This window comes from Athene noctua, chromosome 3, assembly GCF_965140245.1.
Source record: "Athene noctua chromosome 3, bAthNoc1.hap1.1, whole genome shotgun sequence".
Classification (NCBI taxonomy): Eukaryota; Metazoa; Chordata; class Aves; order Strigiformes; family Strigidae; genus Athene; species Athene noctua.
In genome coordinates this window covers 35,848,966-35,867,059 of record NC_134039.1, presented here as the reverse complement: position 1 = coordinate 35,867,059, position 18,094 = coordinate 35,848,966, and the positions used below count along the sequence as shown (strand labels likewise).

At 36.4% G+C, this 18,094-nt stretch overlaps 1 protein-coding gene across 4 annotated transcripts in view; it reads right to left on the bottom strand.

Annotated features, from left to right (window-relative positions):
• Positions 1-18,094, bottom strand: part of CDK17 (cyclin dependent kinase 17) — a 96,351-nt gene that overhangs the window by 49,179 nt on the left and 29,078 nt on the right. For 3 of the 4 annotated variants that reach the window (XM_074902706.1, XM_074902702.1, XM_074902704.1), the window contains exon 2: positions 8,204-8,352. In XM_074902706.1, coding sequence (XP_074758807.1) covers positions 8,204-8,321 — 118 coding nt within the window. In that variant the 5' untranslated portion in view covers positions 8,322-8,352. Of the gene's footprint in view, positions 1-3,663; positions 3,703-8,203; positions 8,353-18,094 lie in introns of all 4 variants that reach the window. The other variant, XM_074902705.1, reaches the window with a different exon arrangement.

Genomic DNA, 18,094 nt, shown 5'->3' with positions numbered 1-18,094 from the left:
CATACAAATAAAGTAAATAAGAGTTTTCCTAATCAAAATAAGACAGGTATTGGAAACATAGCCTTTATGATCTCTGATTTGGGTATATAATGGCAATTGAAACCAGGCATGCTCCATTATTCTAAGTATGGATGAACTTTTGTGTGACAGCAAGCCCGCCACAATTCACTGCTGTTACCAAAGAGGTGGCTCAAGGTCCAACCCCAGCAAAAAAAAGAAGTGTAATTTTTGATTTAGGCTTTTGAACTAGATCACCACAGGGCACTGAGAGTGCAGATGCTGACAGAAGGGTAGAAACAGACATCACTCATCACTTTTAGCTGCAGCTAGACTTTGGACCAGCTCAACTATAACAAAATCTTACTAAATGCCCTGAGAATCAGCTATGGGTTTTTATAGGACAGGATGCTATGCAGTTTTTTGTCCACCCACCTTGACCTTACCCTTGCTCCAGAAAACTTCAAGATTGGTTGTTTGGGGTTTTTTCTTTTCCATTTTGATAGAGAATGGGGAAGTGTCAAAACTCTACATATGTGAAACTAAATATTCATTCTCTAAACAGCCTTGCATTCATGAAGCTTGTAATGCATCATGATAACCTTTGAGAATTATTTATATTGACATATTTATAGCTCAAATGCTACTGTCATATAGTTTAATCATATTCTGGCATCATCTATGCATTCATTTAACTAATCTGAATGTATGCTCTGTTAACGATTACTCAATTTTTACATGTCTATTGGAAATAAAGACTGATTTTTGGAGTTGCATTACAAAATATTTTGAGCAAACTTCTTTCCTGGAGAAGCTGTTGTCAATAAGCCCTTTATTTTTTTCAGAAATTATATAATGTAAACAGGTGAATTTCAGGCATTTTAGAGCTGGTATGTTGCACTGTACAACATTTAATTACACTGCTGTAAAGCTGTCAGACCCACTCAGTAAAATTAGCTGATTACAGGTGATGACTCCCACAGAAGAAATATTTAAATAACCAAAAGCAGCTATACATTTGCTATGTACTCTCAGGGAGCTGTATGAGGAACACTGTACAAAATACTGCATATTTATACATTATTTCACAGGGTTGTTTCCTTGGACTCTGTTATGTGGCACCCAGGAAAGCATAAGGTCACCCCAAAAATAGAGCAACCACTCAACAGCACTTAAAACTGTATTTATTCATTGAAAAATAAGATGAAACATTCAAACTACTGACTACTACAATATTAAAAACTTAGCAGAACCTCAAAATTAATCCACTTCAGTACAGTAGTCATGTCTAGAGCAAACATTCTTCATTTGGAAGACACAGCAAAAAATATTGGTAGCACATTTGAAGAAATAGGCTGACAGAAACCTAAGAAACACAATATTCAAGTTTCTCCCAGAAATGAAGTACTCTGATGATTAAAACGGCACTGTAAGGTCCTGTAAACTTTTTTTTTTTTAAGTTCGGGACAAAAAGAATAAAAATTTTTCCAAGGAGTCTGTTTAAGCCACAAAAACAAGAGATAATACACAAGGCAAAAAAAATGAGATTAAGGTATCTAAAAAACACTACAGAAAGCCTTTCAAAGTTGAGTTCACATACAGTGAGGTTTTGCCTTTAGTCTAGGTACCAAAACAAAGAAGATCACAATCAAATGAAATATTTTCAAAGTAAGTCTGCCTTTGAGATTTATGTATTTCATGCTGTTTAAAATATAATTCTCAAGATAGTACTTTTGGTCATCAGAACATGTATGAGAACAGAAGCACGGTAGTCCCATATCGCCAACCATATATTCATGACATGCCACCAGTTACTAATCTTTCCTTTGAAAAGCCTAACTCCAGAAGGCATCACACTACAACAAACCCTTCAGAACAGTGTTCCAGCTACAGTTTAAATCAATGGAAGTCAGCATGGTAGCCAATACACAAGAATCCCTCGCCTGCATCCTTGCATCCCCATGCATTACCCTGTAGCTCCCACCACAAGTATCTGTGAAGCCATGCTGCCACAAATCAGGAAATAGAGGATCTGTCTTCTTTTTGCCCTACTTTCAGAAATAACTATGTATTTTATGATAATATTTTATTATAATATATAACATTATAATATTTTATTATATTTATAATAACTTGTACTGGGTCTGGTAAATGGTATGGAATAAGGAGTGGAGACTGTATTGGGTCTGGCTGAGCTGGAATTGGTTTCCCCTATAGCAGCCCTCACGGTGCTGTGGTTTATGCTGGGAGCTGGCAGGGTGTTGGTAGCACCCTGGTGGTGTGGCTGCTGCTGAGCAGTGCTTACACAGCACCAAGGCTCTTGCCGACATTTCCCTCAGTGGGACGGGGTGGGCAAGATCTTGGGAGGGGACACAGCCAGGACAGCTGACCCGAACTGACCAAAGGGATATTCCAGACCATATGACGTCTGCTCAGTACAAAGCTGGGAGAAAGGAGGAAGGGGCTGGGGTCACCCTTGGTCCTTCGAGGCAACCACTACACGTATGGGAGCCCTGCTCCTGAGAAGGCCCGACAGCGCATCTTCATGGGAAGGAGAGAATAAATCTGGTTTGTTTTGATTCCGCACGCAGACCTTTGCTTCGTTTTGCTTATATTAAAACTGCTTTTGTTTTACCCACAAGGGTTGGTCTATCTTATTTTCTTTCCCCTCTTTGCCCTGTTGAGAAAACGGGGGGGGGGGGGGGGGAGTGATAGAGCGACTTGGTGGATACGTGGCATTTAGCCAAGGTCAAACCATCACATAACTGTATTTTACTTTTCTGTACTTAACAAGTGCATCTGAATGCCATTTGAGAACAGATCTCTACATATCCATCAGCGAGCCTACACTAGCAGAAATCCAGGGTATTTACAGAGTCCACTTCTGCAACTAAGCATCCTATTCTCCTGCCAAACCTGCGTTCTGCCTGTGAAGGAAAACAAAGAGTGGACAAGCCCCCCCACCAAGACTACGGGTCTCTGCAGCATGCTTTCAGGCACTGAATTTTCATGCTCATTTCACTTTATAAGCACTTCCACACATGAATAGAGACTCCAGGTTTTGTGGGAAGAAACAAATTAAAACAGAAGGGAAGAAAGAACACTATGTTGCGCAGTGTAGGTGGGATGGAGAAACCATACTGAACAGTAATAACAAAAACTGATGTATGCCACAGCACAGAAGGGTGCATACAGACTATAATAAAACATTGTTAGCACAGTGTAAGGGGCAGTACAAGGTTTAATATTGAGCTGTGACAAATGCCAGTTATTTGCAGTAATCTGTAGCTCTAGAATGAGCTCTAGCACTTCTGGGGATTTCTTCCCCACCCTCACCCCCTGGTATTTTTAGATTGATACTTTCCTCCGGTATCAGTGCAGAAATTCTAATGATTTATTACCAGTATTTCTGTGCTCATATTTTCAATTCAAGAACACTGTCTTGAAAATATGTCACAACACACTGTTTTTCTTCCATACTCAAGGAATGACACATAGAAGATGGAATGGGAGTTTCTCAGTTGTACTGAAGATGATACAACTACAACTACAAAGACATTTGGATGTTCTGAGACAGTATTGCAGTGTGTCAATTTTTATAAACATTCATTCCTCTTACCACAGTATTAACTAGTCATTAAGGCCTTAAACCTAAAAAACACTTACGCACTTTACTGTAGCTGATCCTTCCATTATTACTCACACCTGTAAAATTACAAAAAAATTATGCAAGTGTTTGTGAGACCGGATCCTATGATCACATCGCTGAGGTTTAGCTCAAACAGACCAAATAGAGATAAGTATCAGAAATGCATGAAGCCATTTCTACCAGAACCTCACTTGTTTTAATATGGCTGTGTGCATATATCTTTCTATAAAAATAAAAACTAGCAATATAGAATGGCTTTCCAAGTTATTTATATATTAATGCAAGGGCTGTGGATGTATTTTTGAATGTATCTTGTAACTATTCTTAAAAGCGTGCTTGGAGTTCATGATAATGCATTTTATATTATTAGACAATATGGCCACATTTTTCACTTTCATTAGAGAGCATATTCGTATGTATTTAAAGTATTTGCATAAATTTCACAGTTAATTGGGTTTTAAATACGCATTACTTGGATGTTACTTCTAGCCAAATTTCATTAGTATGTCATTGGCAAGGAAAAACTTCAGGAGCAAATTTAGTTGTCAACTGCTGTGAATTACCATTTAGTATTTTTAATATTAATCCGAATACGTATATTAAGGTAGAACATTGTTAGTATGCTTGAATCAAGACAGAATGAAAAAGAAGCAACAAATTCAACTAATTGGTTTTATATGATAAAACATTAGAGATCATGAAAAAATTCTGTACTTAGATAAAAGAATAGCTCAAAGTATACTTCATACAGTCCACAGTTCATAAGGCTTCAGATGTGCATTAGGCATTTCACTAGTCCCTCTATTTCTGTGGTTTAAGCATCTGATTTGGCGATGCTTCCTCACCCAGAAACCAATTATGATGAATATCATTTTTAAGGCAGATTTAATTATATATAGGTTTCTGGTCACTAAATAATTTGACGGTATTAAAAAAAACCCAAACACCAACCAAAAAACTAAAACCGAAACTGTTGACTATTCCACATTCAGTGCAATACCTCTGTGCTACTGCGTCGAACAATATGGATTGATCCCTGCTAATCCCATTTTGCTGCTGATGGATGAGTGCTGCATATTGAGATTGTACTGATATCAGGCAATGAAGGAGGCTGTGTATGAAATGAGATTGCATACAAAAGGTTAGCTGATTCAGTGGTATCAACGCACTGCGAAGAAATCAGAAGTTATCTATTTTTATGTCTGTGAACTGTTAATGGGACAATTTGTTCTGCATTAAGAGTACTGTTCTTTAAAGGTGAATCTTCAAACAACCCACTCAAAGCTGAAGCCAGTGACAAGGTGGGACTCTGGATTGGAGAAGCAGTTACTTGAATCACAGGCAGTTGTTCTGGAAGAGGAAACATTTGGCAGGGTCCTGAACAAGACAGGTTATTGCAAAAGGGTGACTATGAGGAAAGGTCCCTGGTACTATGTGCATGTGATCTACATCTGGAATCGCAATGCTAAACTGGAATTTTGTAATAAATTTTACAGGACATGTATGTGAAAATCAGACAGAGATAAGCATGGTCAGCACAGATGTGGTTTTCTATGGACATAGCCTCTACAACCTCTACAGTCCAATAACACAGCCATTTTCCAGGAAGGAAAAAAGCTAGTATGTATAAAATTATATCCTTCAGTGAACACGGCCATCAGAATGAATGACAGGAGACAAGACAGCTGATCTCCTATGAAGAAAAAAAAATAAAACAAAACAAAATTGGACAACAACAATGGAAGAAAATTCTGCTTGTAAAGGCCTTTAGTATTCAGGGTCTATCCTCGCCTTCTGGTGTGAGAAGAACAGTTGCAATGCCCTTCTACTCTCATTTCTCAAGTTCATGATGTAATAAGGGTTGAAAATAAACCAAATATGAAGAACCGCTTTCTGAAGACTGTATCCCTGACTTTGATTGTCTGTAGATCAACATATTGGCTTGCCTTTGATTTACTAGGCTGTGCTTTTTAAGCTCCCTTAAGAACAGATCTAAAGCCTGCAAACTGGATGCATCTGTATTTCTCTGTTCCTCAGGGTAAAGGAGCTGTTTATTCTTAAAAGCAAAACTAGGGAGATGGTTACTCCTGCCCTCTGAGATCAGCACCATCACAGCAAAAGATGCGCTTTCAGGATCTTAATGCAGCTATCACTGGCTGCATCCTCTCATGTGTCCCAGCTGGACATTTACAGTTAGTACAGGCTTCTTAGCACTCCAATTTTATAAGATGCCAAGGCAACCCTTTCTCATTTAAGCACTCCTCTATAAGTGATTTCTTAAAATCATGTCCACTGAAGGATTTTTCTTCCAGGCTATGTTCTCTACCAAACTTGTCTTTCACCAAAAGAGAGATCTCGTTTCCTGACTCTTTTTTCCAGCAATTGTTGTTGCCCAAATCCCAATTCCTATGTCTGTCTGAAAACTACTCCTTTCAAGATATCTTGATCTGTGGGAAAGTTAAATATTCCTTTAAGAAAAGCAGGACTAGCTGGTGTACCAGGTAACCCAACTTTCTACGAAAAGTAGGTCCAGAAAGGAAAACCAAAATAAAACAGAAATCCACAAAGATGTATCGTGCTCATCTCTGAAAGATCAAAGACAGGACAGATTCCAATATCTGAATTCTAGAAGTATCAGAAAAAGGAAGCAAATATCAATTTTTAAGTGACATAAAATGATGAGTTAAAGATTTCATGTAGCAAAAGTATAGTTTGTAGTTATTTTTCTTCCTCTAAAAGTGGATCAACAACACCTCAGTGTATCCAAAGATACTTTACTAAGGCATTAACAACATTCTGCAGTTGTAAGCACAGCATGTATTGTACCACAAAATATAGCATATAAGCTTTTATTTGGCTAACGAAATGTGGAAAGTAAAATAAAAGGAGAACTAAAAGCTAAATAATTAGTTTGTCATTAGAAACGTTTTCTTAAATTGTATTTCTATCACTTTAAATATCTATCTACTGAGAAGTTAAGTTTGTCAAAGTTTGGCAACAAGCATGCAAAAAGCATCTAAGTATTGCTGTCTGAGATAATTCTCAGATAAACACTACAAACTGCAAATAGATTCATACATGGTTTAAGATGGCATAAGCTCATGCTTCTGTAAACAAGTTATTGTGTGCTCTGTCCCTTCAGCTGGCACCCAGAATATGGTCCAGTTTAAAGTAAAATCTTTTTATTCTTTCTGGATCCAGTTTTCAACTGCATCAATTCAGCAACCCAGTTCACTACATTCACAGATGCTGGTGACAATTTTTCGTGTTCATTTCCCAGCATGAAAGTAATATTCTTAGCACTTCTTTGCTTAATGAAATCGATCTGTCAGAAGCATATACAGGTCTGAACAAAATAAGCATCAGTAACAAAGGCTAATACAAGTGAAACCATGTGGGACAACTGCTCAGTGTCTCAAAGCACTTAGTAGATTGTGACATGCAATCAGTGCAAAAATACAACAATTACTGTTTCAGAGTAGACCTGTTGTTATCAAACACATAGAAAGTTGTAATAAACATCATTTTCCAATCTATTGGGCATTGCCCATGATGAACACAGGACAATAGCAATGAATATACTAGGAATTAAGGGTAAAAATGAAAAACATTAAGAATTTTATTTTGCCAAATGTAAATTCAGCTTTCAAAAGCTTGGTATGCAACAGATCTTGGATGGGGTTTTAAAAGTCTGCAGGGCAAATTCCATTGCCTCTACTTCTGTTCAGATTTCCCAGACCTGACAGTTTTCAGTGGGAAAATTCAGAATCATTATTAGTGTGAAGTGGGGGTAAAAAAAATTCAGATCACTTGATACTTGAAAAAGTATTAGATGTCAGCAGAGCAAGAAATAACACTCATCAGCATAGAAGATGGAGCATAACTTAAATGCTGCAGCCCAGGAAACAGAGCAAAGCAACAAAATCTCTTCCAGTCATTACTACTGCAGATTGCATTCAAAAGCAGTATCATCATTAATGTGGACTTTACAGCAGCCAATACATTTATGGGATCAGCCAAAGACTTGTGTAAGAATACCTAGGCAAGCTGGTTATCCTGAATGTTTCTAATTGCCTTCATATTGCTGAAGAGAAGTACTATTCAGAGACGTGAAGAGGTGACAGAATTCTCAGACTACTGCACGGCATCACCAATGATAAAGTATACAATTTTATTTATAATACTTAAGCAATTACTATCCATCATATTACTGAATAATGAGTTTGAGATAAAACTGCGTTTGAAGCCATATGAAGTTGATGGGAGACCCACTAATGAAAGAGCATCTATGTTTCTTGCTGCACACCACATGAAACTCAGTTTAGGTAGCTTTTGATAAATAGCTGTATAACACTTCAATATCAAAGCAAACCAAACCAATACATAACAATGTATCAACCTTTTAAAAGAACCATGGTAGTCAAATCTAACATAAATCCAAACAAAAGGTTAGTAAGTCCATGCAATTGTGAAAACTGAAATAAAATCCAACAACGCCCACTTGAGTGTGTCCCGACAAAATTCTTACATTTTCTGGAAAGTGAAAGATATGCTTACCGTTATCTTTGCTGCTGTTTTCTTCAATTGTCATTTGTTCTGCTAGCTCAGACAGCGATTCATCAATGGTCTGGCTTCCACGCAAGGTTAAGGAAAGTCTCCTCTTAAACTTTTTCATTCTATCAATATTAAGTCTGGCTTAATGAAGCCTAAAAAAAAATTTAAAAGCAAAAAGAAAAAATTAGTTCATCAGAAAATGAAATTTCATTACATCACATAAAAATGCAGGAAGGCTTACAGAAAATACAGTCAATATGCAAGGTATCCTTAAAACAATATCCTCAAAGCAAGTTTACTGGACTGAAGAAGAGTATTTTGAGAAGTAGGTGTTCGTATGTTTTCAAAATTTTATTTCTGTTAGAAAAGAATCTGCTTTTTCAAAAAACCAAAACAGCTAATTTGATCACTAATTTTACAACCCAATAATAAAATAAACAGTCATCTGAAAATTTGATGTGTGCGCTCTGTTGCGTCCTCCTCCACCTCTTTTACCAAATGCACTGAGGAGGAAGAGGCTGGAACCTTCTCTCTTTCAGCCCATTTGTTCATGAATGAAAAGTTACTGAACTTCTCTATATTTTGCCTTTTCACAAAAGGAGGAAGGGGACAACACCGAAAGCCTTAAACACAAAGGCAATTCTCAAATCCGATCCCACCAAGGGAAATAGATAGCCAGGGCCTGGTAACAACAGCCAGAATGGATGTTTCTCTACAGTCAGGCATTAAGACTAAACTGGGAAAAAAGCAGGAGGCACTTTCTCCTTGGAAAGTGGTAAGCAAACAAGCAATAACAACAAAAGTCCAGGCCAATAAACATGTTGCCATAAGTCTAAGCTGGTAAGCGAACTTGCAGTGTGCCATACGTCTGCCCTTACACAAGAAGCGCAATTCTGTCCTTTGTTACTCCATATGGACAATTCACACTAGATGTTATTTCACAATAACTTATCTTCTCATAAACATAAGCACAGCATACTTTTAAGTTTGAACTGCTCATATATTTTTTCCTGCATCAGACTCTTTGAATGCCAATATGCATAATTCACATACGAAGTTTTTTTAAAAATCAGTTTTACCTCAATGTCCTCCTTTAAACAGAAAAATGCTAGAAGTAGTATGTGAAGATCTGCATTATTTAATAACAAATTGTGAATATGATTACTCTTCTGTTGACACTGTCCTTTTAAGTATACACATTTGAACTGCACAGCTTACTCTTTGTTTAGATGCTACATATAAAAAGGAGAACAAATGTGTGGAACAAGTCATAAGTGTTTTTTGGTGGTAGGAGAACGTACACATAGACAAAACTATCACAAGTCTTGATTGCACAGGACAGTAAGTAACACATAAGGACAGATAAAAAGACCTTTGAGATCTGAGCCCCAAAGTCTGAGATGATCAGTATAATCACTGGTAAAGCAGCAGCTGCATCCAAGGGAAAAGAGGCAGATTACAAAACAGGACAATTTAGACAACCACAGCTACTATAGGCAGAAAGAGTCAGGGACTGGGTACTGGTATATAGGAAATAATAATAATGTAACTGCTGGAGATACTGTTACGCTAGCAGTTTCAAAACTGCCCTTGTAATGCGTTGCTGTATGTGCAATAAAGCCACACCTTAGTAGGAGTAATTTTGCTCTCTCACTCAAAAGCAGGATATTCTTATTGTTAAGAAACTGCATTCAGAGAACATTCCAAGGAGAACATTTACTTTTCCTGTTCAGAACTTGCTTTAACGGTCCTTACTTGAAAGTGCTTTATTTCTGTATTTATTTTAACTTTTCCAAAACAATGGCCTATGTTTCTTTTAAAAACCTACTTTTTAAAAAAAAATATTGGAAGGGTACATCCTTTATATGTAGTTTTACTCAATTTTCCTATAGTGTTCTTTGAAACCTGCATCTTCCTACATGTATTATTCTCAAAAAGGATACGTGCAATTTTTAGCTATGTAATGCCCTAAAGCCACCCGATAGCACAATTTATTTCTAATTTTCCACTTGGGCAGTAACTGAAAAAACAGATGCCTTTATATGGAAACAGGCACTTCCTGGTTTTTGATCTTGCAAATATTTAAGCCTACATGATTTTTTAATCAAGAAGAAGGTCTACTGCTGAAGAATATTACATATAAATTAACAAATACATGGATTAGAAAATCCAAGATACATTTAAAAACTCAAGCTAATATAAAAGCAAACATTTTGCTAACTATAGTTACAAAATTCCTGCTGTTGGAGGATGGTCATGGAGCGCTGAAGTACCGTTTTTACTAAGATTCTGGATTAACTTCAGGGCTTGATTTCAAGAGAATTTAACAGCAAAAGGAATCAGGAGTGGGAATCCATGTGTGAGAGAATGCTTCCTTCTACTGAAATGTAATTCTTTTTTTTCAAGGAAAAGATGCTCATTGATACGAAACCAAATTTTCCTCCCCTTATTGTCAATTAATATGTGTAAAGGATGTACATATTTATAAAAAAAGGAGAAAGAAAGAAAGAAAAAAAAAAAAAAAAAAAAAAAGAGAGGTGCGACCAGTATCTAGCACCGAGAAAGGTCCTGTAGTTTTTACTCCTTTATTCTCACTTCTGGCCAAAGCTGAGGAACCTGGTAAATCTTGGTGGTTTGAGACAAGGTCTCAGTGAACAGAGCTTTGAAAATATGATCTATAGAATCCAAAGCTACCATTGGTTCTCTAAAATGACAGCATTTTCACAGAAAAGTCAATTTTAATTGTTTAACAAAAAGAGGAATGGTCTGATACTAATTTTCAGCAATTCATAACAGATGCATGCTTATTTTCTCCATTTAACAGCAAATCTAATTTAAATCTAAAACTGAGTTACCTTATTAGTAACTGCATCTAATCATAGCCACTAGATGTATACAAGACTCCTGATGTTCCCCCAAATTCTTACCAATTGTGAAAAAAATATGCACTATTATTTTTATTTTTGAGCTTTAGAACAGAGCCCAGGGCTGTAAATTTATCTACGCTGAATAAGCTGTACCCAAATCAAATAATTTAGATGTTATGGTAGATAAATGCATACACTTGAATGTAACTAATTCAAATTCTAGTCTTCTGCAGACAGAATGAGGACAAGCAATTCGATACGATACTATCTGATACAACCCAGAAAATCTGGCAGAGACATACTTGTTCAATCCTTATACTGTTATGAAACGAAGGAAGTGACAATGTATTAATGGAACTGCTGCTTCTTACAATCTCCAGTCTAACCCTGAAAAGTTGGTATTTTTGTCTTTAAAAGCAACACAAGTTAATTTGTCAAAACTATGCTAGAATTTATCATTTGTACACATTTTCCTCCTTAAAACCTATAGAAAAATTATTTTCCAGCATTCATTGTCATTAACTCAGTATGCGTCAATAGTCTTAAATACCCGCTTTGCTCTCAATGTCATTTAAAGGTGATCTCTTTAACACAGCTCTGAAAACAAACTCCACAGTTATTAAATCATCCAGGTAAGATCAGATTTAAACAAGTGAGTTCTAGCTCCCTTTCTCTGTATCAGACTGATCCTTTCCACAATGCCTTATGTATATGTACATAAGTACATATGTACATGCAATGTATAAAGCACTTCTCATTTAGCAAATGCGTATGTCCACAACTCCCTGGATATATAGCAGAGACATTAAAGCACCTCAGTTCCAAAATAATAAATCAACTAGATTCTGCACACATCTATTCACCAAAAATCAGAGATCTTATAAACTGAGAGCTAAAAATTCTCAAAAAACCCCACCACACCCTTCAAGCTCCCAGACTCTTGGTATCTTGTTAAGCGAAAAAAGGAATGGAGATCTTTATAGGCAATTAACATATTCTGTGTGCTTAATCCTTGTGAATTTTAACAAATTAAGCTGAAATTTTCAAAAGCAATGAATTTATTTAATAGCTTACATTTTAGCCAGTTTATTCCAGAAGGGCCACAAATTCTAAAAGCTCACTAAGATTTTGCTGATTTAAAGCGCTTTGAAGTCAATGGAAACCCGTCCTTCAACTTCAATAAACTCTGGATCAGACTAAATGCTGACTCTTCTGTTTCTAGATGTTATATTACATTAAGATGCATCTACATAGAGATTAAGCCTTTTAAAATTACTTTTCCACTCAGATACACACTGAAGTTGCTATTTGACAGTTTTTACAAGCTGTCTTACAAGGCATTAAGTGTTTTCCAAACATCTAAATACAGTTCTGAAAAACTCATCTGAAGACGACAGCTAAAATCAGAGGAAAGGGCAGAAACAGAACCCCTACAAACAGCAGCACATGAACAACAGCGTGGACACAGCATGGCCCTTAACTATGGGTTAACAAACTAAAGCCACAGGCATAACACTGAGGAAAGCAGATAACAGTACTCTGTATGAACTCATAGGATAGGAGGAGGCACTAACACACGTGGGACACTTAACCCGGTTTCATAAAATCGTTACAACCAAATGGGAACATTTAAACAGCAGTGGGTCAAACTGTGTAAAGACAGTTTAAAAAACTGCAAAAAGGTGTAGTGTGACAGAGCTCTGAAGATTCTGTAAAGAGACTTACTTTTTTAGGATCTAAAGGTAGAAAATCAAGTAAGGTATTGTCAACTGAAGAATAAAAACAGTCCACACAACTAGAAACAATAACAAGAATCATGAAATTCACTCTCATATGGTCCTCAGCATTACAGTTAATGATTTGCAAAATCATGGCGTATGATTCAAATCTAAACAGACAATAATTTAAACTTCCGCTAGCATTTTAATTACACCAGTTACAGGTCTGTTAAATGTTTTCAAGTACACAATAAACTACATGTCATATGCTTGGCTACATTAATAATTTCAGATTAATCTAATTTAAAAGTAAGTATTTCTGAAGCTGATAATCCAATCTTTTGTCAGAGAGGTCTGAATACCTTAGAGTACTGCAAAAAAATATTCTAATTAAAAACAGAAGCAGGAAACACCTGTCAAGGATATTGTCCCCTTCATCTAAAATGAAAACCAGCTTTCCATAGTGTTTATATTTATTAAATTGTTCTCTATCTACTTGAAATAAAGAAAAAAAAACCACTATTGATCACTATTGATTTGAGCATGTTGCACAAATACAGAGCAAACTATTACACTAATAAGAAATATATGGATAATTTATCCAAGATCATAAACCACCAGTTTGAGCACTCCTAAAATTCACATCTAATATTGATGCACCTCCATACAATCAAAATTCTACTCTACAAGAACGGATTATAAATATGGCATCTTAGTCATTACATCTGTTCTCTGTATTTGTCTCAACTTGCATTTGTTCACATCAGTGAAAAAAATTTTCTACTGTACTTTTCTACACTCAGTCTTGAGAAACAAAATTACTCTGGCCCACTAGACTCTCTTGTCAGGGACAGAGCTACTTAAAACATTATTACCTTTTTGACAATTCGGTCAAAGAACTGACATGGTACAGATATAAGCAACATCTGACAAACAAAGCCTTCGTTATTTAGGAAAGAAAAATAATTGTGAAGTTAAATATCACAGACTAGTTTGACCATCCAGTGAAAAAAGGACAAAGGAACCTCAAACCCTTTTCCTCATGAATAAAAGTATTCAATACAGAATTAAACTTTTGAGGTGAAGCCCCTTTTATGTATTTATAGAATCGCAGCCAAACAATTATTGAAAACTGGAGATAGAAAGGTATTCACAAAGGTTACATATCTGAGGCTAGTTTTCCTAGTTAATATAGGCAAAAAGGCTCCTCTCAAAGTGAGTAAGGGCATCTATATTCAGCTCCTGATCTAGATCATCAACTGAAGAAACCTCTGAGAACAGAGGAAATATATGTCCTGTAATTAGATTGTGAATACTTCTCCTTATCTTCACCCCCTCCATCCCCTTTACCCTTAAAGAACAACAAGGGACAGAAATCAAACTAAGTATTTTTATTTAAAAATCATCCTTTAAGTTAAAAAATATACCGATCATTACTACAGACATATTTAACTATACTACTGGTACAGAATTTGAAGAAAAGAAAAACACTAAATCTGCCAAAAGGGTCAAATCTTGCAGTCCTTTTTTCATATCTTATGCTTTCCTTCTTTCTTTTGGACTCAAAAACCTTTATTTAGGTAATCACAGCAAGTTTACATTCTTTAAAATATACACATGTATTTTCCCCCATATAGATACAAGCAATATCAAATAGCAAAATCAACAGAGACTATTTATTCTATTCTATTTGATAGATCTCCCTATATTGTACTGATGAATAGCTCCACATTAATTATCAAAGGTTCTGTTCTCTCAACAGCCAAGTGAAAAAACACAGTATGGGGCTGGTTAAATTGGCTGCCATTTAAGCCAACAAAACATATGAGCTGAGTGGCAAAGCTTCTTCCATTTGCTGTCAGACCCATAAATTCGAAGTCTTTCTTCTTTTGAAGGTGAATGCAAAAACCAGGTTACATGGATGTGGCATATATGCTACCAACGAGCCATGGAACTTTCCATCTCAAAAGATACAAAGTGCACTGGAAACCAAAAGCAATGTCTAATTTTACGAGCTTTGATTAATAAGCATAAAGCCTTAATACAGTGTTCAGAAAAAAAAAAAATCCTGCAAGTTGTGCATGAAAAGCTTGCTGCTCACTAATAATGAGATTACTTTAGTGTCAGATTTACAGTGTTGCAGTCATCACACTTCTGGGACCATCTTCCTTAGTCTTGCAAATGAGCCAGTCTTTGGGGGAAAACAGAGCAGAAAACCTCTCCTAGGCTCAGGAAGACTGTGTTAGTTCTAAGACTGAAAAGTATCTGTAATCTTTTGAGAGCCTGAGCAATTCCATCAATAAAAGGCACAGACTTCCAAAAACTGAAGGCTTGCTTCCTCTCCCCCCTGCCCTCCGTCACAATTCAGGCACCAAATCAAATCATCTCATACTGAACAACCTTTTCGCAACCTCTGGTAGCTCTCAGCCCAGCACCACCTGTCCTGTAAGCATCTGAAGTTCCAGATAATTCCAGACCAGAGTCTCCAACATTTGCGTCTTCTTGTGCTCACGAAAAATTTGTATTTACAACCCAACACCTAAGGCAAGGAAAAGCTTTCAACTTACTTCAATATTCTTGAATCAAACACCAAGAGACACAACAAATACATCACAGCAATATAAACTAAGAGAAAAACTAGAGACACTCCTGATTCGGATAAACAAAGAACAGTGGTGCAAGTTTCTAAACAAAATAATAAAAGGTTTGGGCCACCTTCTCTTTAAAACAGAAATTAATTACACTGGGAAGCTGTTGACAAAACCTTATCATGGCCTGCCTGGAAACTAACCACCAAGTGAGAGCTGTAACAGAGCTCATGCCAGGAAAAAAGCTTTGTAGTTATTAAAACTGCAGACAAAACAAAGACCATCATAAAAAATTATTTTTCTATGATTAATTGGTACAATTGCTGTAAATTTACAGCTCACAATTTTTTCCTCCAAATGTCTAATTTTTGGGTTCATTACTTGTTCAACCTCATATACAGTCTGTATAATGTGAACACCACCACCACCCCCAACCCAGAGAGGAAGGCCTTCCTTACATTAAAACCTACAAAACAAAAGTAAAACCAAACCCTTCCACAAATACTGTATGCATACATGCTTGTGCACATGAGTAGTATCAAAGAGTTAGGAATGGTTTAAAACCAGACAGTTTTAGATGCATTTCTCTTACACTTCTATGTGCATGCAGTAGAGAACTTTTCAAAAAAGGCAAGAGAAACAAAGCTGTTTCCTAGTTGAGGGTTTTGTTTTGCTGGGTTTTTTGGAAGAAAGCACAGTATAACAACACAGGAAGAATTTTCAATTAGCGAATAGGAGACACTATAAGCAGCACAGTGTAGAGCATGTTCTACAGTACTGACAATATACTTGTATATTTTTCCTATGAATAGAACGCCACTTTTAAGATCTGATGCACTGAATGCATTATACCAAGACAAAAACCAAGACATTAAGAAAAGTATGGTATGATAAAACAGACTCTTTAGATTATTAATGCATGTATCAGTCTCTTCTGCATTTTTCTGGAGATTTCTGACAATAAGCAGCTGTGGTACAATTACTATTTCTGAAATAACAGAGAGATAGAATACCTTGGGTACAACTAAGAAAGTAACTACTGAAAGAAACAACAGCCTAAACAAGTTTCTCATAGTCAGGCAGAGTACATGCAATATCTTTACTGAGATATTTTAAAGAAAATTCCAGAGGGGCACTAAAACTCGTTCTTGCAATAAACAATCTTTGAATTATAGTTTTGTTGGTTTTTTTTTTTTAATCAATTAACATATTTTACATAAACTTATAAATTGCTCTGATCTGCTGTTTTTTAAAAACTCAGAAATTCTTTTCTTCCCTTCTCCAGTCCTGTAATTGGTACAACTTCAGAGATTCCTCACTAATGGAAAATCTCTGAACAATAAGTCAATTACAGATTTTTCTGCTATATTAATTTTTACATAGCTGTCAAGATGTCCCAGCATGGGACCGATTTGTTCTGTTACAACATTCACACAAATGTTGCTACATCTGTCTTAAGTGTTCATGTTGCCATTTAATGGTCAACTGGATATGCACACATGGATCATTTAAAACACCCATTGCCAGGGATACTAAACACATAAGACATACACTGTTCCTAATGCAAATTGTTATTTAGCTGACAACCTGGGAAAGAAAGAAGAGTTTTGACATATGTTTGCCAAGCAGCTTTGCAAATAATTATGTTGGCAACAAAAAGGTGGTGGCAATATGCCCTACAAGGCAGAGAAGAGAGCATGAGCCTGCTTAAGCCAATTTAATACCTCCATGGAACGAGAGCACTGATCATTAGTGCACATCAAATGCAACGTGAGACTGTCCTCACTGGGAGTAGTGTGATGTAACTGCTGTGTATCAGAAAAGTAGCTGGAAAAAATGCAGAGTTTTGCCTTATGCTCATTTAGCCTAGCTAAGCAAAAACTGAGATCTGAAATAAATGCAATCTGTGAACAAAATAAAGGACAACAGCAAATGCTGTTAAGGAAAGATGACATGGGAAAACAAGAACAAATAGATACAAAATACAAGTAAAAGCACATTCAGCACAAGTGCCTTCATCCTCTGCAATAGGTTCAGGCCATTACAATTCCCTCCGCACAACAACCACTGCAGATTCTTCTTTTTCTGTCTCAATGCTTCTGCAGCAACATCCCACTCCCAAATTAAGTCATCCTGCCAAGCCTCACAAAAGGTATTTTTCAGGGCACTTTCAAGGAGCAGAGGAAAAAAGAAAAGGTACATCTTCATTTAAACATACAAAATAAGGCAACTGCTACACATTAAGCTGTCACAACTGTCACTGTTGGCTGAAATCCAAGAACTCTACACAGAAACTAACAGATTTGGAGACTGAAGATCCTTCTGCATCTACTGGATGTTCCTTTTCTCTGCCTGTGCTGATAATTCTTCCCTGTGTGTCTTTTACACTCAAGGTTACATATTGCTTGCTCTTCTTCCAGATAACTGAGAGTGAGTTCAGAAAAGGGTTCTCAAATTCTGAAACTAAGCAGAACAACTAAATTACAAATCCATAATTTGGGCAACTCCAGTTAATCAGTTTGAGAGGTCACGCCCTTCCCAGACTGAGCAAACAGTCTAGCACATCAAAGGATACTACTCAAACTTTACATTGCCTTCTCTTAGTATAACCAGTTCTCTACCTGAACGTATCCAAGCAAGTTTTCTGGACCTTGAACAGAGACCAGTGGAAGATTAAGAAACAACAATAATGAAAAAAAGTTATTGACAGAATTAAGACAG